General features: G+C 33.6%; 2 protein-coding genes across 2 annotated transcripts in view; both read left to right on the top strand.

The window, feature by feature from the left end:
• Window positions 1–721: 721 nt before the first annotated feature.
• LOC121380750 (probable myosin light chain kinase DDB_G0275057) overlaps window positions 722–24,211 on the top strand; it is an 86,672-nt gene continuing 63,182 nt past the window's right edge. Inside the window, exon 1 of the mRNA XM_041509715.1 lies at window positions 722–804. Within this exon, the coding sequence (XP_041365649.1) occupies window positions 723–804 (82 nt within the window). The 5' untranslated portion in view covers window position 722. The remainder of the gene's footprint in view (window positions 805–24,211) is intronic.
• LOC121380751 lies at window positions 13,230–21,290 on the top strand. Its single transcript, XM_041509717.1, has 4 exons — window positions 13,230–13,299; window positions 14,303–14,646; window positions 15,557–15,698; window positions 19,010–21,290. Exons 1-4 carry the CDS (start codon window positions 13,263–13,265, stop codon window positions 19,252–19,254), a joined length of 768 nt encoding a protein of 255 aa, XP_041365651.1. The 5' UTR covers window positions 13,230–13,262; the 3' UTR covers window positions 19,255–21,290.

Below are 24,211 nucleotides of genomic sequence, written 5' to 3'. Positions count from 1 at the left end.
AGGAATAAACAAAAACGACTTGGCAAAATTAAGGGTTTTTATTGAGATACTTGTCTGAAATGTATTGGTAATGAATTTGAAAATGTTCACAAACCGAGAAGAAAAGCCTTGCAAATGAACGACAAACAGACGACAACAAATCGGATGTTGATTGCGCAAACCGTGCATGAGAAAACAAACTGAATACAATTCATGTAACTGAACAATTGGTTACCTAGGTGAAAACCACGTGAACCGACTTCCGGTTACCTCAGATTTCGAAATATTGTCCCCTGCTTTGCCCAAGTATCCCAGACCCAACAGACGACAACAAATCGGCATGTTAAAAATGCAATTTTTGTTTTCTAGTCCAGGTATATTTTTATATTTACAATTATTTTAGAATGACCATTAAAAATAAAATGTCTTGCTCTTAAAATAGTGTATAAACATGTATGTATAATAATTGGTGTACTTATAAAAAAAAAAAACCCATCCCATCCCTAGTTTTATGTAATCATTTTGTCACCAGTCAAATATTTTTGCTGAATCTGAAAATATAGAGAATTGAAAATGTTGTAACATTTATGTGATGCAACATCATTTAAATATTTAAGGTCTTGAAATATTATACTTGGGTTAGATTACTTCAATTCAAACCGTTATTTTTTGTAAGTTGGTCTTAAGTCTTTGTAACATAACAATTTCTTTTCTTTCATTATATCGACAGGTAGATGTGCAAAATGTTTCATCCAGTTGATAAGTCCCAGGATGATCAGTACACAGTGGTGCCATCTGGTGCACTTCAAGACACTCCAAAATACGGTAAGTTAATCATGTGGGCTTTTTCTCATAGATGTGCTGTAAGGTTCACATAGATTGATAAAAACATATTGAAAAGTCATAGAATATGGTGTAAGAAAATTGTAACTCTTTGAGTATATCACATCATCTTCCCCTTCTTCGTACGGTGTGTTTTTGTTGTTGTAATATAATTGAAGATTTTCTGTTTTTTTAGTAATTAGTTTTATAATGCTTACAGTAAAATCTTGAGTGAGAAGCCTTTAAATATTAATTACTTATGCAGTTCTGTTTTATCCTCCTTCCTTCATTTATTTAAGTGCTTACAATTTTATCCAGTTAAGATTAAATAATAAATTATAGTCCTGAGCTATTTGGATTAGTTTCGGTTTTTTTAATTTAAAAAATTATTATTTAGTAATGTGGTCAGATTAATCATGAATATTGATGACTTTATTGTTTTCTTGCAGATGGTGGGTATATTGCACTAAAGAAGCAGAAAAGAAAAAATACCCTTGCAAGAGATGTTAGTCTAAAAAGAGTTACCATTAGTGATGGCTACAAGCCCCGTACCAATGTGCCTGTTGATAAGGCAAATACCACATCGCGTCCTCCATGCCAGGTGGATGTTGGCATTGTCAAGTTCTTCACTGCGAAGGACCTTAACATCCAGCTTCGTGCTGAATCATCAGAAGTTATCATTCAACGGTCAGACATCCAAGAGGACAAGTTACTAAGACAGCACAAGACTCTACAGAAATATGATGATTACAAATCTGGGTATGATAATATGTGTGTATTTACCCTTGCATAAAGTTGTGTTTTATAGTACCAGTATATGTGATGATGTTAAAATATGTTTGGTTTATTATACTTAGTAAAATGTATGTACCTGGTTGATACATGCTTGAAATTAAACAAAATATTTACATGTTAGTTAGTCAGTTCCCAAGTGGACTATAGGACTTTCTACTAACTTGTAAGCATTTGGTATTCACCAGCTACCAAAGCTTTCAGTGTTAAAAAATATATGACCCCATTTCCTATGGGATTCATGATTAGTGTTATATTCTTTGTTACCAGGTCTGTCGTATTTGGGTCGAAGAAAGCGGTGAAAAGATTGCTGACTGCAAATCCAAAAGAGCTAAAAGATACAACTGGTGTCATCATTGATGAGGTATGGTGCTTTTTGGCTACGGGTGACAGGATTTTTACAAAGATAGTCATGAAAAACCAGTAGTCAGTGTTTCCCCAAGGAATTTTGTTAAGAGGGTTGGCAAAATAGTTCGATATACAATTTGCCCCCTAATGCTAGGGGGGTTCGGGGGCATGCACCTCTTAAATATTTATACATTTTCAGTTCTTTTTAGATGTATTATTGAGTACATGTGGATGTCATGTGCTCTTATAGAAGGATATATTTTAATAATAATGCTTATTATTAAATAATTCCATAATGTCAAAACAATCATTTGAAAAAAGAAGTATAAAATTATTAGACTAAGCACAAACAGATAATACATATTACTGAATTATTGATTGTAATTTAATTATCTAAAACTGAAATCCACTTTAAAGCCATGATTGAATATCCACTAGTCCTATTTCTGTATGTCTAATAGCGATTCTAGAATAATAAAAAAAGATCACTTCCCATACTGACCAATGGATAAAAAATTTACTGGTCATGATAAAAAATTCACTTGCTAAATTTTAATCACTGATAAAACCAATAAAAGAAAGTGAATCATTTATCATTCTTTCAAATACTGTTTCAAATACTGATATAACTGAGATTTTGTCTGATGGTTTGGTACAACAACAGATGGGTGGATTAGTCAGTAAAAATTTAGTTTGTAAAAATTGTATCACAGTTTAAAAGGCCTATAGTGTAATACTCCGACTCACAAATTGGTAATAAAATGTAGGTACATTTTTAAATTTGTCTTAATTCATCATATAATGCACTTGAAAATAATTTCTTGCAAGTCTTGCAAATTTAATTATATAATGTTTAAATATAATTTTAAAAACATTTGGAAGTTCACAAAAAAAAACTATGGTTATGTGCAACCTTAATAAAACCTGACCTGACCAGACTGGTCACCGTTTACATCGATACGCCTGCACTGTGTTAGAGTAACAACTGTTTGGGTGCCAGTCAACCCAGTGGTTACAGGAAAATGACACTAAAATGACATTGCAGCATTTTGTTATCTTGGACTTTAATAAAATTACATCTGTAGGTATATTCATTTTAGGGATGTGGGGGCGTAGATTACTGATAGCCATATATTGATTAGTGAACTGTTGCATGTGAAAGGAAATCGAAAGTATTGATATTTTTTTACATTCGATCATCATCAAGATGGTTTATTTGTTTTCCACTCACTGGTCATCAGCTCTAATAATGTACATATTTGGGAAATACTAGTTTATATATGATTACTAGCATTTGCATTTAATTTTTTTTTATATAATATCAGCGAATTAATCACTTTTTTTTAATGGTTACAATTTTTGTGGTCCCGGTAAAGAAATTCACAGGGTTGGAGCCTCTTGGGGAAAATATTGAATATTACAAAAATGTGTATTTTTTTCAAAACATAAATTCTAGTGTGATATCTTTCATGAATTTTGTTTTAATTTTAGGCAAACTAACAACTAATGTAAATGTATTTGATGAAATATATACATCAGACAAAATAATTTGTACTAAAAGTTTTAGAACTATTTACAATAAATATTTTATATGGGTCAGAATATTTTGAAAATACCAACTTTGAATCTTTGAATTCATTGTTGAGCCCAAACATAGAAGCATAGAATTAATTGATAATAGTATTTTTGTATCTACATAAATCTATGTTAAATAGTCAAACATGCTCCAGTTTCTCCGTTTCCGAATCTTAATGGTGAGAGCAAAATATTGAAAATAAAAGTGATTTCTTTTAGGTACATGTGCATTATCAAGTCAGTTTTGCCAGTTTCTCTATAGAGAGAGATTTAATGCACAATTTAACATGCCATCTTGAATGTCATGTCCTGGCTCAAAGTTTGAGGTGGTTATTTTAATCATTTAATACAACCAGTCATCATTATACCTTTTATTTATACTTGGAACATTGAGAAGAAGGATAATTAAAATGGATTTTTATTTCTAATAATTAGTTTTTAAATAAAACTAACTTTTATATGTCAAATCAGCCAGGACGTGACATTAAATATTTTGAAAAATAATTTAAGATACTAATGTGAAAGAAGGGAAAGTAGTATTTTCATATGCAGTATATTTTAGATATGATGTCCTGATACCTAATTTTTAAATATGACATAACATTAATGAAATATTACCAAAAAACAAATGTCACGTCCTGGCTTACAAAAATTATTTTTGCAAATAAAACCGTCATTAAAACCCATGTGCTTCAGGGTGTCAACTTTAAGCTATAATAAAAACTTCGTTTAACAGATCATTTTGAAATTTCCATACCCATGGACCAAATCCCATGGAATGGCCCTCTATATGTATTAACTTGTAAAACATTTAATGTAGTAGTTTGAGGATTAGTTGAATTTGCCTGTAAGTGGTAGACCGGCCTCGGTGGCGTCGTGGTAGGCCATCGGTCTACAGGCTGGTAGGTACTGGGTTCGGATCCCAGTCGAGGCATGGGATTTTTAATCCAGATACCGACTCCAAACCCTGAGTAAGTGTTCCGCAAGGCTCAATGGATAGGTGTAAACCACTTGCACCGACCAGTGATCCATAACTGGTTCAACAAAGGCCATGGTTTGTGCTATCCTGCCTGTGGGAAGTGCAAATAAAAGATCCCTTGCTGCTAATCGGAAGAGTAGCCCATGTAGTGGCGACAGCGGGTTTCCTCTCAAAATCTGTGTGGTCCTTAACCATATGTCTGACGCCATATAACCGTAAATAAAAAGTGTTGAGTGTGTCGTTAAATAAAACCTTTCTTTCTTTCTTTCTTTCTGTAAGTGGTAATGCAATGGAAAGTATCTTACTAGTTTACCAGATCCTAACCAACGAAAATGTACTAGTCCTCTACAAACTTGACTTCATTGATCACCTAAGGGGCAGGACATCGCTCAGTGGTACAGCGCTTGCCTAATGCACAATCGACCTAGGATTAATTCCCATTGGTGGGCCGATTGAGCTATTTCTCGTTCCAGTCAGTGCTCCACAACTGGTGTAACAAAGGCTCTGGTATGTACTATCCCGTCTGTGGGATGGTGCATAAAAAAGATCCCTTGCTGCTAATCGAAAACAGTAGCCCATAGCTACAGCAGGTTTTTCTCTCAATATCTGTGTGGTCCTCAACCATATGTCTGATGCCATATAACCGTAAATAAAATGTGTTGAGTGCGTTGTTAAATAAAACATTTCCTTCCTCATTGATCACCTAGTGAAATAAAATATTTCCTTTTTTTTATTTTATATCAGTTCTTGTTTGTTTTATTTAAAGTGGGTGAATCAAGAGAAATAAAAATGTGATTCGAATAATAAAGTATTCAAAGAAAACATTTTTGAACTGAACCTCGTAATGCTAGATGTCTGGCATATATGTAGGTTCAATGTTAGTTGAAATACCTTGGTTTTGACTTACAAGTCTTTAATTTGGAATTAACAATTATTTTGTTAAGGTTTGTTTTGTTTAATGATACCACTAAAGCACATTGATTAATTAATCAGACAGACAGACAGACAGTTTATTCAGTAAAAGGCCTCTGGCCCAAAATACAATCAATTTACACAATTTAAGAGCATGCGTTACATGATTTAGTCACATAACGGTCTGCCATTTAATTTTATATTATAGTAATAGTAAGGCAGTGCATTTATAAATATTCAGTGTAAAAAAAGTTCACCATTCTCAATCTAAATACATAGTATAAGAATTTTGATAAATTTAGTTTAAAATTTTCGTTTTGAGATGACATCAGATTAATGAAGATAATTGTTAATGGTAGACCAGCATTTACTTTCACAAAGGGTAAAATGTACATATTTCTCAAATAACTATATTTTTTGCATACAAATAATACATGGAGCTGATTTTTCAATAAAAGAAACCCTGGTTATTATCTTGACAAAAAGTGCATAATCTTCTCTCGTATACAATATTATTAAATCTACCTGTATCTACACATAAACCAAAACTATTACATCTAAATTTTGATAATGCAATTTGGAATCTCAAGGGGATATTCATGTGTAAATAACATTCAACATTTAATAGAGATTTATACTGGTTATAATAATAGCAAGAATTCGAACCGCTCATTGAGGATGCCCATTCTTGTTGTAGAATATCATAGTCTGCTTAAATACATTAATAAACCTACTGATGTCTCCCACATCCTGGCTTATCCATACAAATCCAAAACCAAGTTTGAAAATAAAATGTTTAATGCCTGTCGCCCAAGTAGTATGACCTGCATCATCAAGAGATTTAAGCATGACATAACTCTGTCTGGGCAATCTGAAAAGAGGAAGCTGTATTAATTTACACCAGTATTTCACAGCACAAGTTATGTAAATAAGTTGGAGAGGAGCTCTTCCACCTAATACCATATAATTTTTTACTGACTTCCCCACCTTTAAAAGGACTTTACAAAATTTAATCTGAATGGCTTCTATTACCTTGCTTCTAGTAATACCCCAGATTTCTGACCCATAAGTTAGAACTGGAGTTATCATAGTATCAAATATTTTAAAGCTATCAGCTACAATTATATCTCCAACCCTTTTTTGGTATCTAAATAGTGCCAACATGGACTTGTTTGCCTAAGCAGCCAGATACAGCTGAGCTTTATTCCAGGATAATTTTGGAGTAAACACAATACCCAAATATTTATACAATGATACTGTTTTGACTTGCGCCTCATTATAAAACCATTTTTCATAAGATCGCAGACGACCTCCTTTCCTAAACACCATCACTTTTGTCTTGTCAAGATTTATTCACATTCCTGTTACTTGACAAAAAATTTCAAAAACCTTAATGTTTAGCTGTAACTGTAAACTAGAGTCGGCAAGAGCAGTAACATCGTCTGCAAACATTAATATGTGCATATTTTCCTAATTTTCCATAATAAAGACCCCATGATTACCAGAATTTAAGAAAAATCTGTTCAATTTATTGATAAAAATTAAGAAAATTTGTGGACTCAAAATACACCCCTGACGCGAACCGATGTTATACTTAAAATAATCAGTGAGACCATTTACTGGTTTTACACAAGAATGTAATTTACTGTACATTGATAAAATGATATTTAAAAATTTGCCCGAAATTCCCACTTCAACTAAGCTATCCAACAGTACATCATGCTGTAACGTATCAAACACTTTGGAAAAGTCTACAAATAAACAGTATAATCTACCTCTAGGTTTATATATATATTTCTCAATCACAGCATGAAGAGTAAAAATATGGTCTGTAGTAGAATAATTAGATGAAATCCTGCTTGACTCTTCAATCACTAGATTTTCATTGCACCACCTTCGCAGCTGATCATTCAGAACAGATGTAAAGATTTTACATAAAGAGTCAATCAAAGAGATCCCTCTATAATTTGTTGGATCGTCCCTAGAACCAGATTTAAATATAGGACATATTATACTTTTTGCCCACACAGGCGGAAAACATCCACTATCTAATATATTATTAAATAGAGTTGTTAATAATGGTGACAGGTAGAAAGTTGTTGTTTTTAAAAATTCATTTGGGATGCCATCTGGTCCAGGGGCTTTATTATTGCCTAAGCAGCCAATTTGGCTTTTAATCTCATTTTCAGTAATAGAACAGTTCAATATATTTGTAGGTAAATATAAACAATCACTAGACTCTATACCCAAAGCATTTTCCCCAGACATAGTGCCTAAGAGAGAACCAAAATGATTTATCCACTGCTCACAGGTTATGTTATTTGTCTGGATTTTGTCTAGTGTTTCTTTTATAATCTTCTAAAATAACCTTGGTGAATTTCTAGCCGTAATTAGTTTTTCATTTTGTTTTCCAAAATAAATCAATTTCTTTTCGTCAATCATGGGCTATTGGATGTCAAACATTTGGTAATTCTGACTCGTGGTCATCAGAGGAAATGCGCTACATCTTTCCTAATGCAGCAAGGGATCTTTTATATGCACTTTTCGACAGATAGCACATACCACAGCCTTTGATATACCAGTTGTGGTGCACTGGCTGTAACGAGAAATAGCCCAATGGGCCCACCGATGATTGTGTTAAGGACGATGATATTAAACAATTAAATAATTATAACCCAAAATGCCTCATCAGTGATGAAGGACTTTATTTTTTGGTATTTAATCATCAATATTTTTATTTAAAAAAATGCTGACTCAACTTAATGAAGGGATAATATAATATAGTTGCTTTACATAGAAAAAAGTGTGTAATGTTATATTCTTTTCAGGCTATCCACCCATCAGCTGATTTGCAGTTCAGTGAAAACAATGAATTTTCTGTAAAAGAAGTAATTGGAAGAGGGGGGTTTGGAAAAGTCCGGTACTGCAGACATTCGACGACAAAAGCCGATTTCGTCGGCAAACAGGTTTGTATTATGTTCACTTTTGTCTTGACCTTTAGACTTCTGGATAAATTTTTAACAAAAACGATGTTGAGTGGGGTACAAATTATTAAGTTTTATAAATACGAAAAAAAGATGTTCATATGTGAATCAGTAAATATTATTTTCGTGGGTTTGTTTTATTTGTATGATATTTTTTATCAGTCGATGTTGATTAAGGCAAAAAAAATTATGGACCAGATGTTCAGTATCAACATCCCAATATTTAGTCATTTTCATTGTTGGTAAAATGGTTAAGAGTATTGTTTCAATCAGCTATCAATTACTGAAAATGACTGCGACATTCTGCCATTGTTATCAAGCGAAGCCTAAAACCACTTTTTCAACTCCAGGTATTTCTCTCAAAAAACTAAATCAAAACCATTATCAAGATTAAAGTCGATCAGTAGTGTTATTATTTTAGTCAGTGCCATGTGCAAAACGGCAGGAAATATGAATGAGTGAATATACTGTATCAGCCCTCATGTTGACTTATCTATCTGGAAGTCAAATGGCGCCTACTTGAATTTTTTATGTAGATAGTATGAAATATTTTATTTGCCAAATAAAAAAATGTCACATATGCGACCAAATCGGATTCAGATATATCACCAGTAGACTGATGGTTAACTAAATTCTATATGATAATAGCAGTGTGATGAAAAAAACTAGATGCATTTGAATTATAAACTAAAAAATGTAGTTTGGAAAGGGTGTACTAGAGCAAAGTCCTTGCAAAATCACCAGTTTAAAAGTTTTAACATAAACATCTTACAGAGAAAATCATTGATATTTACATTAATTTTGACCGACATTGATTTTTCATTACTCAAGCACTGTTATAAACACGCCTACTTGAGCATATTGGGCCAAATTTATGGAGTCTATGAATTTATGAAGACAAGTTGTTAAAAAAAAGGCTTTGTGAATTCAGCCCATTGTGTTTAACTAATGACATTTAAAACAATTCATTCTCTAGTCGTGGCATTTGCTAACAGCCTGGTGTGGACCTTGTAGGTATGTTGGGCACAAAAATGAAACTGTTGCTAACGTCACAAGCACATACATACATACGTACATGCACCCACACACCTGTGGGAAGTAGGTTAGTCAGTATGAGTAAAACAAGAAATATCTAGTAACATGAGAATAGGTATAGCTATAATAAAAATTAATCTGCTAAAACTCTTATAAAGCCATGGTAGATTAGGCCTATTTTTGACAAGATTATTTTTTTACATGTACACGAGAACCTGTTAGGTAAAAAGACGAAAGGTAAATAAGCAATCTAAGTGACTTATATTATAAATGTTATAATTTGATCCTTTGATTTTCAGGTCTTAAATAAATTTGATCGTAAGGAGATAGATGTTTTGATGCATCTGGATCATCCCAATATCACCAGGTTCCTGGGTTTTGTCATCAAAGATGAGATACCAGAAATCCTCATGGAATATGCAGGTGAGTGTTGTATTTCAGGGATAAACACTAAATAAATCCTTTTATCTCGGGGTTTCACAACTGATGTCCGTGTGGACCTATTTTACAATTCTACTGTTTTTGTCTCTTGCTCTAGTTTTATTCTAACCACAGGGCTATATGTTTTGTCTCTTGTCAGTCCCCGGGCAGGATGTAGCCCAGTGGTAAAGCACTTGCTCGATCCCTGTCGGTGGGCCCATTGGGCTATTTCTTACTCTAACCAGTGCATCGTGACTGGTAATTCAAATGCTGTGGTATGTGCTATCCTCTCTATGGGATGATGCATATAAAAGTTCCCTTGCTACTGATGGAAAATATAGCAGGTTTCCTCTCTAAGACTATGTCAGATAAACCAGTATTTCCATCACAGTATCAATCAAAAAGTTAAAATTTTATTGTGTTTGACGACACCACTTAAGCACATTGATTTATTAATCATCTGCTGTTGGATGTCAGACATTTGGTAATTTTGAGGAACCTGGCTACATTTTTCCATTAGTAGCAAGGGATCTTCTATATGCACTATCCCAGAGCCAGGATAACACATACCATGGCCTCTGATATTCCAGTCAAGGTGAACTAGCTGAACAAGAAACAGCCCAAAGGGCCACTGACAGGAATCGATCTTAGACCAACCAACAACAACAACAACAAGTTTATTCAATATTAAGGCCACAGGCCCAAAATACACCAAAAAACCCATGATATATATTTTGTCGTATGCAAGTGGTTAACTTACAAAACATCATCACTTAGGTTTCTTATTACAGATACCTGATATAAAAACAATGACAAATTGTACAGCAATAGTTCATTTGTAGATGACATCAGCTTCACAGAAATAATCGAAGGTGGTACATGCGAATGTTTATTAATAAAATAAAAAAGAAACTCTTTTCTTAAGTCCGTATACTTTTTACATTATATATATGTAGTTGGTCTTCAATAAAAAAAACCTTGTTATTATTTATACAAAAAGGGCACCATCTTTGTTCATAGATTATATTGTTAAATTTGCCAGTGTCTACAGCTAATCCAAAGTTATTGCATCTAAACTTTGACAAGGCGCTTTTCACATGTACTGCAAAGTTAAGTTACAAGTACCGTTTGATATTCAATAGAGATGTATACTGCTTGTAATAACAACATGAGGCAGATATATTTATATCAGCTGACCATTGTTGCTGTAAATTGTCATAAAGTCTCTGTTTAAACAAGGAGATAAACAAATCAATATTACCTACTTCTTGACATAGCCCAATTAATGTACCCAACATCATCTAAAGATTTTAACATCAAATAACTTTGACAAGGTAATCTGAAAAGTGGTAGTTGAATAAGTTTACACCAATATTTGATAACTTTTGTCATATAAATAAGTTGAAGATGGACCCTACCACACTCCCCCAACACAATATAATTTTTAGCAGGTATTTATAAAATTAACTTCAACTTCATTAATTTTGCATCTGCTAGTACCCCATATTTCTGATCCATAACATATAATTGGTGTTATCATGGCATCAAATAATTTAAAGCTATCTGTAAAAGGTATATTTCCTTTTCTCTTGTAGTACCGGTAAAGTGTCAGCAAAGATTTGTTCGCCTGAGCAGAAAGACAGAGCTGAGCTTTATTCCAAGATAATTTAGGAGTGAACAGAATACCTAGATACTTGTAAAAAGAAACTGCTTTAATTTGAGATCCCATGTAAAACCATTTTTCATATGATCGAAGGGGACCACCATTTCTAAATACCATAACTTTAGTCTTATCAAGATTAATTTTCATTCCAGTAGCTATGCAAAACTGTTCAAAAACTTTAATATTGGTTTGTAACTGAGAGCATGTAAGTGTGGCAACATTGTCTACAAATATCTAAGTATGCATATTCTCCATATTAGCTGAAATGAATACTCCGTGATTACCGGTGTTTTTGAAGAATTTACTTAGTTTATTCATAAAAAGTATAAAAATTTGAGGACTAAGAGTACAACCCTGATGTATACCGACATTACACTTGAAATATTTAAAGAACCCATTTACTGTCTTTACACAAGCGCTGAGTTTACTATACATTGATGCAATAGTGTTTAAACAACTTTTGAGATACCAACCTCATTTAGACTTTAATAAAACGTCATGCCGCATTTAGACTATTTAATAAAACATCATGCCGCACTGTGTGAAATGCTTTTGAAAAATCTACAAATAAGCAATAAAATCTTCCCATACGTTTACAAATATACTTCTCAATAGCTGCATGGAGAGTAAATATATATGGTCAGTAGTTGAGTAAGTAGCACGAAAGCCTGCTTGGTTTTCTTCAATTATTACATTTTCATCACACCAGCCTCGCAAGCGATCATTTAAAATCGATGCAAAAATCTTACTTAAAGAATCAGTCAGTGAAATCCCTCTATAGTTAATACCGGCCTCGGTGGCGTCGTGGTTAGGCCATCGGTCAACAGGCTGGTAGGTACTGGGTTTGGATCCTAGTCGAGGTATGGGATTTTTAATCCAGATACCGACTCCAAACCCTGAGTGAGTGCTCCGCAAAGCTCAATGGGTAGGTGTAAACCACTTGCACCGACCAGTGATCCATAACTGGTTCAACAAAGGCCATGGTTTGTGCTATCCTGCCTGTGGGAAGCGCAAATAAAAGATCCCTTGCTGCTAATCGGAAAGAGTAGCCCATGAAGTGGCGACAGCGGGTTTCCTCTCAAAATCTGTGTGGTCCTTAACCATATGTCTGACGCCATATAACCGTAAATAAAATGCGTTGAGTGCGTCGTTAAATAAAACATTTCTTTCTTTTTCTTTTCCTCTATAGTTATTTGGTTCACTTCTTGATCCAGATTTAAAAATAGGACATATGATACTTCTCTTCTTAGACTGACCATGCATCAAGCGAGCACTTTAACACTGGGCTACATATCAATCATTACATGAGATTATTTGGCCAAATTAAATTAAAATTCTCCAGTTGTGTAAAATTTACAATGGGCAGATTTGATGAGTGGCAGAAAACAGCCGTGTCTGAATGTTTGCTCCTGCATAGAAATTCTAAGATATCTGTATGCGTATTGTTTAATTTTTCAGGACAATTGCTGGTTCAACTGGATAAGAACATCTTCACAATGGCAAATATCCTAAATTTGGCATTTCAAGGATTTGATGCATTGCGTTACATGCACAACCACGACATCTTACATCTGGACATAAAGCGTAAGAAGTCATCTGTTTCTTACTGTTAACAGATCTCTCAAAATTGTGAGAACAGTTTCGTTTGCTTAAGTAATTCTTCTAATTTACGGAATCCTCTCTAAACTGGACACCCACAGGAGCAAGTAAAGTCCTAAATTTGGCATTTCAAGGATTTGATGCATTGCGTTACATGCACAACCACGACATCTTACATCTGGACATAAAGCGTAAGAAGTCATCTGTTTCTTACTGTTAACAGATCTCTCAAAATTGTGAGAACAGTTTCGTTTGCTTAAGTAATTCTTCTAATTTACGGAATCCTCTCTAAACTGGACACCCACAGGAGCAAGTAAAGTCTGGTTTAAAGAGTTATCTTGTTTATGGCTTGAGTTCTATGCTGATATGTAAAACAAGGACAGAAAAAATGAGGGAATTTCAGTTTTAGACAAGGCTCAGTTTTGAGGCTTTTACTATATATGCCAAATGAAGTGAAGTGAAATAATTGTTTTTGGCATAACTCATAAATGTTTTTTGCAGACTGTCTTTTAAAGGGTACATATCTCTGTGTATTAGCCAGCTTTTCAAGTCTTTAAATACCATCTTGTGTTACATACGTTCAACAAAAGAATTCTAAGATTATACAGTATTATAGCATCATATAGGAAAACGCAACACTGATGAACACTTGTCTATTGAGGCTTCAAAAGCTTGCAATATTTAATCATTATCTTTATCAGCCTCTATTAAGTTACATGCAAGTATCCATAGAGAATAATACGTAAGTGGCCGTTAGATACCATTTATCTTACAGGTTTTTTAAAATGTATCTAATGAGCGAAAGTGAGTTTGATACGTTTTTAAACAACAAGTTGTAAGATAAAGGGTATCTAACGGACACAAATGTATTATTCTGTTTCTTACATATTCTCAAAACATCTGGTTTTAAGCAAATTTTAACATCTTTTTCGACTAAAAGTTATTTACAGCCCTTGCACTACACATCACAGACAAATGATTGTCAGTTTAACTATGTCACAGTGTAATAGATTTGAATCATGCTATTTTTTATTGGATGTCTGGCATTGGTGACGTGGTCATCACCTAGGAGCAGGCAGTCATATAGATGTTCTCACCAAGGGGTGTGTAAGAAATTTGTTTAATACACACAATAAAAGTAGTATTTTTATTTGAGCAATAAAAACATACTTAGTATTCTCTATCTATTTTCAGCTCAAAATATCTGCATCACTGAAGAGCCACGGACACTAAAGATCACCGACTTTGGCTCCAGCAAGACACCACAGGAGCCAGTTTCGTGTGTAGGCTGGACATCAGAATACATGAGCCCTGAAGCTTGCAAGATAGCCATCATAGACAAGTTTCCACACTTGAAAGGCCTTGTTCATATTAACCTGTCTGGAAAATCTGACAACTTTGCCTTTGCCCTCACAGTGGCGTATATGTTGTGTGGTCGACACATTGTTCAGGATATCATTTTGAAATATTTGATGAAAAAAGAAGACCAGAAAAATGCTGCAAAATATACCGATGTGCGAATCCAAATCCTTCTTTATGTGAGTTTAAATTATACTGTACAAGTCCTCTTAACATTGAAGTTGATAACGTAGCTGTGTTAATGCCTTGGTAAATCTAAATTTAGTTGTGTTGGTTTCTGTAAGACATTTGAAATATGCGATAAATTTATTTTGTATCGCACATTCTTTTTACTTTTATTAATCATCTGCTGTTGGATGTCAAACATTTGGTAATTTTGAGGAAACTGGCTACATTTTTCCATTAGTAGCAAGGGATCTTTTATATGCACTATCCCAGAGACAGGATAACACATACCATGGCCTCTGATATTCCAGTCAAGGTGGACTAGCTGAACGAGAAACAGCCCAAAGGGCCACTGACAGGAATCGATCTTACACCAACCAACAACAACAACAACAAGTTTATTCAATATTAAGACCACAGGCCCAAAATACACCAAAAAACCCATGATATATATTTTGTCGCATGCAAGTGGTTAACTTACAAAACATCATCACTTAGCTTTCTTATTACAGATATCTGATATAAAAATAATGACAAATTGTACAGCCCTCTTAACATTGAAATTGATAATATAGCTGTGTTAATGCTTCGGTAAATCTAAATTTAGTTGTGTGTTGGTTTCTGTAAGTAAACTTGATAATATTAATAAGAACAGTTATAGTTGTAAATTGTAGATTTTATATAGCTGATATAGTGCATAAAATTTATTTTTATTTTTAAGTTGTGAGAAAAATAGTCTAAAATGAAGATGGGTTTTTAGGTGTTTTTTTGTTGTCAGCAACTAGCACAGTTTGTTTCACATGCATTAACATATTTTTGTTTTATTTATTTATGCAATGGGGGTGGCGTAGAATTTTTTTACTTACATCTGTTATAAAAGTCTGGGGGTTTTTAAAATTCAGATTGCATTTTTGTATTGTTTAGAATTTTTACGATGTAAACTTCATCAAGAATAGGGCCATTGACGACTCCTGGCCTGATTACATAAAGGTCTTCATGAAAAATGTGTTGGAGGGTGATGCTCAAAGTCGCTGGTCATCCACTGAAGGACGTGATTTTTTCAGAGGTTTGAATTTTTTTTCACTTTTGTAATTAAATGTACCGTGTAACTTTTGTTTTACACCCAATAGTTGATTTTTTTTTTCGTTCAGAACCATATTGTAATGAATTTTGCTCCCGTTTTACGAGACATTATAAATTTTACCCAGGTCCGCTACCCTTTTCGGTTGTAGTCTCCAAAAATAATAATTATAACTTAGGACACCAACAAACTTGCTATGCCACTATAAATACTATGCTCAAACAGATAAAACAACAATATTACAATTTGTATATTTATTCAAACTAATTGTAATTATTATTACAAAAAAAATAGAGAAAACAAGATGCAACTTCTAATATAGAAATAGCTAAAACTAGCCATCAATTAAAAAAATATCGCCCTCCCGTTAATTTAGTACTACCCCTTTTTAGAAACATTCATACGCCTTGCAAATTTAGATATCATTAACCAACTCGCCTCCTATAAACCTCTCCCTATTAAAGTCTGACAGGACCCTTAAAACGGTTCCGTCCTTGCCTATTCGGAAATTGTTTACAAACTACCCCTGGACATTACTCACTATTAAAGTCTTAACAGAACACTTATGTTGGTTCCTCCCTTGCTTATTCAAAAAGTGCATCACACTTTAATTTACCCAGATATCCCCAAATTGCACAGACAGTAATGAATACTATTACATTTTATACGTCTAATACTAATAAAGGTAGACTATTAAAAATTTTGGAAGCGTAAATTATAACAAGACTATAACAAACAAAAAACCCACTCACTATCAAAAGGCAAATTCAAAGTGAGGGCTAATCAGTCATTGATACTCACAAAACACACGGACTGCACAATTTTAGTTACGCGGGTTTCTGACAGGGCGTACAATCCTGTACGCCCTGTCAAAAACCAGCGTAACGAATTTATTACACTTTAGATCTGTTTTTAGTTTAAAGGAGACCGGACACCAAACCATATATACGGTGTAATGAATTGTTTGCCGTCATAAACCACAACTCACAACTACCGCGCTCCCCTTATTGACTAAGTTAAGCGTGCCAGTCTTGGTTGGGGTTTTTTTTTCGCCGATCTTCGATGTTTGCCGGAAACTGTCGACAATTGATGAGCTAGACCCGTGACATCATCGATGAGAGGAAAACTGAAGAAACTACCAAGCAGCATGGACGAACTTAGCGATTTGAGTGACGAAGAATTGTGTCCAGCTTGTGCTAATGGCATCAAACCGTATCAGTTTGAACCACTTATCAGAGACTTTGTCCCTAATCCTGAAATGTTGTCTTAGACGAAAATTCGGATGAATCAACTGCCGACGAAGACGTGGAAGCCACACGGTCATAGACTAACATACAAGCATTTTTAAAAACATAATTTTTTATGACATTTTTAATGTAAACTGAAGCAAATGGACCTAATTAGAAGAAAAGCACACAAAATTTAATAATATTTCATCATAAATCTTGTTCAGCATAGATGTAAATATGACACGTCAGTGGATATTCCATAGGCCGATTTCGCAAATTTTCAAAAAGTGTCCCCTCCTCACCAAAGCAAGATATATTAATTTAACAAAAAACTTTGTTCTCTTAACTAGTTACCCTCCAAGTTTTAATGTGTTTGGTTAAACCGTGTATTTTTAATTATTAAGAAAATGTGTTACCAGTCTGCCGAAACTGTCCACAGCCGGGTATGTTGGAAAATATTATACTGTTGCCACATACTGGCAATCACTTTACAACTAATATGTCTTATCGACAATATTATTATGTAGTGTTTGCATTTATCAATATAAAATACAACAGACCCGTAGGAACTGGGGAGGGGCGGGCCTAGGGGCTTGTTCTCCATCACACACTCTAGGATGAAAATGTATCTTTTAAGTTTTCACTACTTTGCATAAATAAAGATGATATAAAGATAAAAATCTAGTTTGTATTCCCTTCTCCTCCCCCCCCCCCCCCCCTTCAAATATCGTTCCTACAGGCCTATACAAATGTAGAGGGTGAGGTTAGGAACCAGTTCCTTTTATCTTTAGGATTTTGTAATCATGATTTCAAACCAACTGTTCCAGTTAGTTTGCTCCACATACTGACATAAAACACATTTGTTATATATTGGAATAAAAAAAAAAAAATTACAATATATCCAGTGTTATTGTCTTTAATCATTTAATAATATACAATACGATTGGTTGGGTAATTAGAATTCCTTTACAAAGCCCGTAGTTTCCCCACAAACACCAGAGTAAGTTTCCACCAAAATAGCAAACTAAATATGGTCTTATTTCAAACTTAATTTCGACAATTTAAACAAAATACCGCAATATAATGCAACTAAACTTAACATAACGTTTCTGCCATTCCTATATAAATAATGTCAGTATTGGTGATTAGTATATTTAGTAAGAAGAATAATCAGAAGGAAAACCAAATAAAAATAATAACTAAGGAAATATGAAAGGACAGATCGATAAAATAGTAGGAACGTTATAATATCATGTCCATCATTGATGCAACCATTTGAGCAACACATGTAAAAGTTGTATGAAAATTATTCTAAGTGAAAATTACAAATGTTCCATTGTTTCAAGAAATGTTAATGTTGTTCAGAAATACAATTAACATTACATTATAAAACGTCATTGAAATGTTTTCTTGTTTTTGCTTACCCATGTAAGTTCTAAATCAACCAAACTTCAAAATATTGCAGTACATGATTTTACTAGCTAAAGTCCGAACCAAAATGTTAACAACTACCAAAAATTGCTCTCCTACCTTTATTTTTTGTTAGATTTTACTCACATTTTGTCCAGACAGAAATCTAGGAAAAACCATTGCAATGACACAGATTCCACATGATAACCATGTCACCAATATCGACTTCGCTGAAAGCATGTAATTTTGTGCCGGCTGCCATTTTGACTTTTTATGGAATATTCTCCAAGAGGGGTGAAAGGATATGACTTAATCTAGCAACGTCATAACAAACGTGATGACATATTGATTTTTTAAATTATTTTTTGTTTGTTTAAATATACCACTAAAGATCATTGATTTTATATTATGTCACATACTTTGGAGGCTTTCACCCCTCTTGAAGAATATTCCATAAAAAAGCAAAATGGCAGACGGCTGAAAACTGCATGTATTTTGCCTTATGCTACCTCAGCTGTGTCACTGTAATGTTTTTTTCACAACTTGTGTGTGGACAAAATTTGGGGGAAATGTAACAGTAATTAAAGGTAGGAGAGTAATTTTTTGTAGTTGTTAACAATTTGGTTCGGACAGTAGTTGGGACATTTACTTTTGCAGATAAAATGAAGCAGGAAGTGCCGAATATCCTTGACCAGGTTTCAACTGGATTCCCTAGTGGTTCTTCCAGCGGTGGTGGTAACATTCCATTTTTCAGTCGGATCAAGCAAAATGGTGAAGAAAGATTGAGGATGAAGCTCAAACAGAGCAGGAGGTCCCAGCCATACACGATTACAGAGAGACGAGGACCACCACAAGGTTACGGTCAAGCTCCATTGCCCGATTTTAATGTGCTCTTGCAATAAGAGACATTTTGACAACCAAAAAAACTCTTTAATAAAAATTAGTCTGTCATTGCAGATCAGCTGCAATTTATGTTCATAGTGCTAATGTTTGTGTAGTGCTTTGTGTGTTCTTAACAATTTAAATTTTTATCATTTAGAATATATCCAGTGTTGGTAAAATGATACATATAGAAGGAAAATATTAAAAATTAGCTTGTAATAGCTTGTAATTTCATTAATGGTGATATAGAAGGGTTTTGTTTTGTATTCAAGGTTACATATTGCAGGATTCATTTAAAGCTACTGGCCCTAGTTAATACATGTTCGGCTATTTCAGCTTTTTACTTAAAACATTTTGCTTAAATTATCCATTTTGGCAAATTTGTTGTGTTTTTGCTTCAGGAGTTTGTAGTAATTCAAACTGCATCTTATATACAACAGAAAATTTATGTACTTTCGGTAATGACTCCATTTAGTATCATTTTACTATCATTGACAGGGAACATTTTGTTTTCAAAATCTTGGTTAGCTTTCTATCAGCTGAAAATTAATTAGCAGCTACTGTTTAATGTTTTAAATTTGTTTAGTAATCTCTAAAACTTGCATATCAAATTGCCATGCGATACAGAACAAAATGTTCCCCAACTTGTACATGTTTTTTATGTCATTAACATTTTGTTTGTTTTATAGTATTGTCCGATTGTGGTATGGGGTCTCTAAATAAATGTGGTGTGGTCAGTATAACCTCTCCCTCAGAACCACTACCTGTAAACATTTCCCCTCTAGGCTATCTGTTGTAATGGTGTTACTCGTTATTTTATTGCTTATTAAGACAGTTTGTGTCATCAAGGATGATATCCAGTTTTTACCATGAGCAAAATCAAGGCAGGCTGAAGATCACTCTCCTTCAATGAATCTTATTGTAAGGCGATCAATTTGCAGGCGAGTATGGAGGAGAGTGGGAGTGGTCACTCACGTTTCCTGGCGAAGACTGATATCTGTAAAGTTCAAGATAAGACGCACCAACCTTTTCTTTCACATAACAAGAAAATACAACTTGAAATGTTAGTTACAGCTAAATTTGGAAGAGGCAATTAATGTTCCAGTAAAAACAATTGGCATCGCTTGTATCTGAAAATATTGAAATTATAATGGTAATAATTAAATTTGAAATGTTGATCTTGGCAGTTGAGTTTGAGCACTGAATGAAGTAACAGATGGGATAGCTCAATTGGTTGAGAGCATTGGCTTTCTATGTGAAAGATTTTGGTTCAGATCCAGAGCCCATCATCATAAGATGGTGTTCACTCAGATCACTGTTGATCAAGAAGACTTAGTACTGTCTGTGTATCCTAGTGAGTCTGTGTCTGATCGTTATTAATTTCAATCATTGTTAGTTTTTTAACTGGTATTTTTATGATGCCGTTTTAAAACAAATGTTTAGCAATGTAAATTTGAATGTTTGACTTTGGTATGTTTAGCAATGTAAATTTGAATGTTTTACATGGGTACATAGGTATTAATGTCAGTTAATCAGGGCTACCTCTAGGTTATTAGAACATTTTGCCAAATTATCTATTAAACTTAACAAATGGCAAAAAGTGTGTTACTTTGTAGAAAATTATCAATAATTATATGAATTTATTTTGCCAAATTATTAATAAATATCAGTTGATGAGTTTGGCAAATGGCAAAGTTAGTCCTTAGGTTTTTTTGTCTATTTTAAATGGACTCACTTCAACTGAGTTCCAATGAGCATTGACAGTATTTTCCATAACTAGGTCACTATGACCTACTTTTGATAGGAATATCATGTACCTCATTAGTACTCGTTTTGAAAATGCAGTTAAATAATTTTTCTTTAATATTTAAAGCATATCCTTTAAATAAATTGACAGCAGCTTTAAAGGTACTTGTTCCCCTGTAAACTGGTCATACAAAAGTGTGCACATCATTTTTTTTCGGTTCATATATGCACCAAAAAATAATTGTGGTCAAATCTTATAATTAAATGTATATGCATACTTTAACAATACATAACTGAATTTTGTTTAGCTTTAAATACGCCTGTGGTATTGTTTGTGTAAACTTCATTGATACTTGTGTTACGTAAGAATGCAAACGTTAATTCACTATTATTTGAATCGGGTGATTTGTTTTTGGTAAATGATGTAATTTTGATAAGCGATACCATTTCCTCTAGCTGATGTGCATTTTTACGGATCATTTAGTTATATTGGAAGGAATTGTCATATTCGTGTGTAGTTTATATTTTATGAAAGTGAATGAAAGAAACGTCAAACATTTATGCTGTTGGTGGAACCGTTTATTTTTTGCCAACAGCTGCAGAACATCACTTACAAGTAAGTTACAGGTGTAAAGTTTCCTACATGATTTCTTTGGCCACCGACCGAGTTTCATGTCATGATTAGCAAATGTTTTTTTGTTTTTTTTTAAATCAATGCGTCATCTGCTATAGTATTTTCCATTAATTTATCGTATACATTTTAAAAATAGTTTTTGTAGCTTTCACGAGTGGTTTCTTCAAAATATCTAAATATGGTTGCCTGAATAATCCGGCTTGTTGCACAAAAGTAGTGCGAGTCGGTGGTGGTAGGCGTGGCTTAAATTTTTCTTTATCCACATATGAACGAAAAAAAAAAAAAGTAAGCACCTCTGGACCAATCAGATTGCCGGAAAGTGTATAGACGCCAGAATAAAATTTAATTATATAATAATCTAAATGATATGATTAGGTTATAGATATGATTTTAAAAAGCCCAGATATGTAGAACAAGAAAGTTATTTGCAGGAAACCATGTACCATCAGTGGTCTAGTTCCATCAAGGTTGCTGTTAGCTAGAAATGCCATGTTAAGTAATGAAAACAAGAAAAAAAAGCTCATTGAAGTTACTCGGACGTGGAAACTACTAATACATTGAATTTAGCTTTTTGTATAAAATGTCTTATATGTGATCAGGGTTTAAGCTGAACACCAAATATTTTTAGTAATTTTCCAACTTAGATCAGATTTCTGTTTTAATTGCCAGACGGCGAAAACAGCGGTAGATCTACAAATGAGATACAATTTTAATATTATGGTATTGGCAAATTAAACATGAAATATATTCAAATTCAATTTTAATTCAGATTTGAATCCTGTGTATTAAGGTGTTCACTTTTATTTTGCAAAATTGTTGATGTTTGGTATTAAAAACAATAGCTGTTTATTAAATCATGTCCCGTATTTTTAAATCTTTATTATATTATTGATGTGTCTAATGCAGATCTAAATCTTTTATAAATTGTATAAAGTGAGTACCTCTGTTTGCTGTGTTTGTCAACAGCTTTTTGTCATGCTTTATAGAATAAAACAAAGAAAACGTTATGCGAGTTAATTCTGTTTTCAAGACAATTCTGATTGGAATGTCAGATTTGTTTCCATTATTTACTAAAGAAAACAAAACTGTCAATATCTGCATCGCTTCTGTCAGTTATTTTTCAGTTGGCATCAACTATAAACATTATGTTTATACAAGAATAGTATTGATGCGTGTGCTGTAGAGTACTGGAAGAAGAAAAAGTAAAGGAAGAATGTCAGCATGGTTTTATGCAACCATGCCTGGTGTAGTTGAGCTAGCCATCCATTGTAGTCCATGGGCCAAATACCAACACCCCCCCCCTTCTAGGGATTGTTGGAGACAAGAATTTTTAGATACCCCATTATATATGAATTTAAAGGGACATTCCTGAGTTTGCTGCATTGTAAGGTGTTTCCAACTAATAAAATATTTCTACGATTAAACTTAACATGTTAAAGATATTTTCTTGTTTAGAATATCGGTGTCTGTATATTCAATGTGTTTCTAGTCGTCTTAATATTTGTAAGAAGCCCAAACTGGATTTTTTTCTTCAAATAATTTCGTACATATGGAAAAATATTTTTTTAGGAAATAAAATAAAATTGAACCTAGTACAAATATTAGAACGATCAGAAACACGTTTAATATGCAATCACTAACATTGTATGCCGAAAACTATATTTCATATGTAATTGCAATTGTTAAAAAGTATCTGTTGGTCGATAACATGTTAATAATTGCAGCAAACTCAGGAATGTCCCTTTAATATCTGCTTGTTTGCAGCAAAAATGTTGGGTGGATTAAAAAAAATATCGCCATTTGAATAGGGGAACCGTTGCACATTTTGTGTCCCAAAAATGCTATATGGAAAAATTAAATATAGTGATAAAGTTGTCATCCATAATATTATACATTTTTAACAGATATAAGGCCAAAATGGATGATTTTCATCCTATACTAGATGTTAATATTAACAAACCAAATAACAGTACAATATGTGTTATGAATAATGATATACTCATCGGCAAAAGTTAAGCAATACATGAAATGCATTATTTTCTATATTTACACATACTTTGGGCTGCTTGAACCTTTTATTGTTAAAAATTGCACTGTATTTAATTCCTGTCCTGGACAGAGGAGCCGGCCGAGGCCGGTGCCCAGGACAGGCGTGCGCTACAACAACTTGTTCTGAATGTGCACGTTAAACACTGAGGCAGCATTATTGAAATATGGTTCAGTGTATCTGCCTATACTATACTCAACAAAATTAATTAAGGGCCAATAGATATTTTAGCATTTTCCATTAAATATGGGGGAAAATACAACTTTGATTGCGACCTTTACTGGCTAAGGGCAACAAAGAATTTTAGAAAGGTAGTCCTTTGGGCGACCATCCATTTTAGGGTCTGGCGAGTATGGTACCAGTTAAAAGAAGAAAAGAGACCGAAACTGAATCGAATGTGACAAAAAACACCGCCTCTGTGTTGGCGCGAACTACGGAAGCAGAAGACAACACCAGACTCCGCTTCTGTGGCTTTGGGCTGGGTCTTTCTGAAAATAGAGCTCAAAACGTATCTGAAGTCATTGCATATATATATATTTTTTAATCTGGA

Source organism: Gigantopelta aegis, chromosome 9 (assembly GCF_016097555.1).
Source record: "Gigantopelta aegis isolate Gae_Host chromosome 9, Gae_host_genome, whole genome shotgun sequence".
NCBI classification, from domain to species: Eukaryota; Metazoa; Mollusca; class Gastropoda; order Neomphalida; family Peltospiridae; genus Gigantopelta; species Gigantopelta aegis.
The sequence above is the reverse complement of the archived record's forward strand: the minus strand, read 5'-3'. Positions and strand labels throughout refer to the sequence as shown.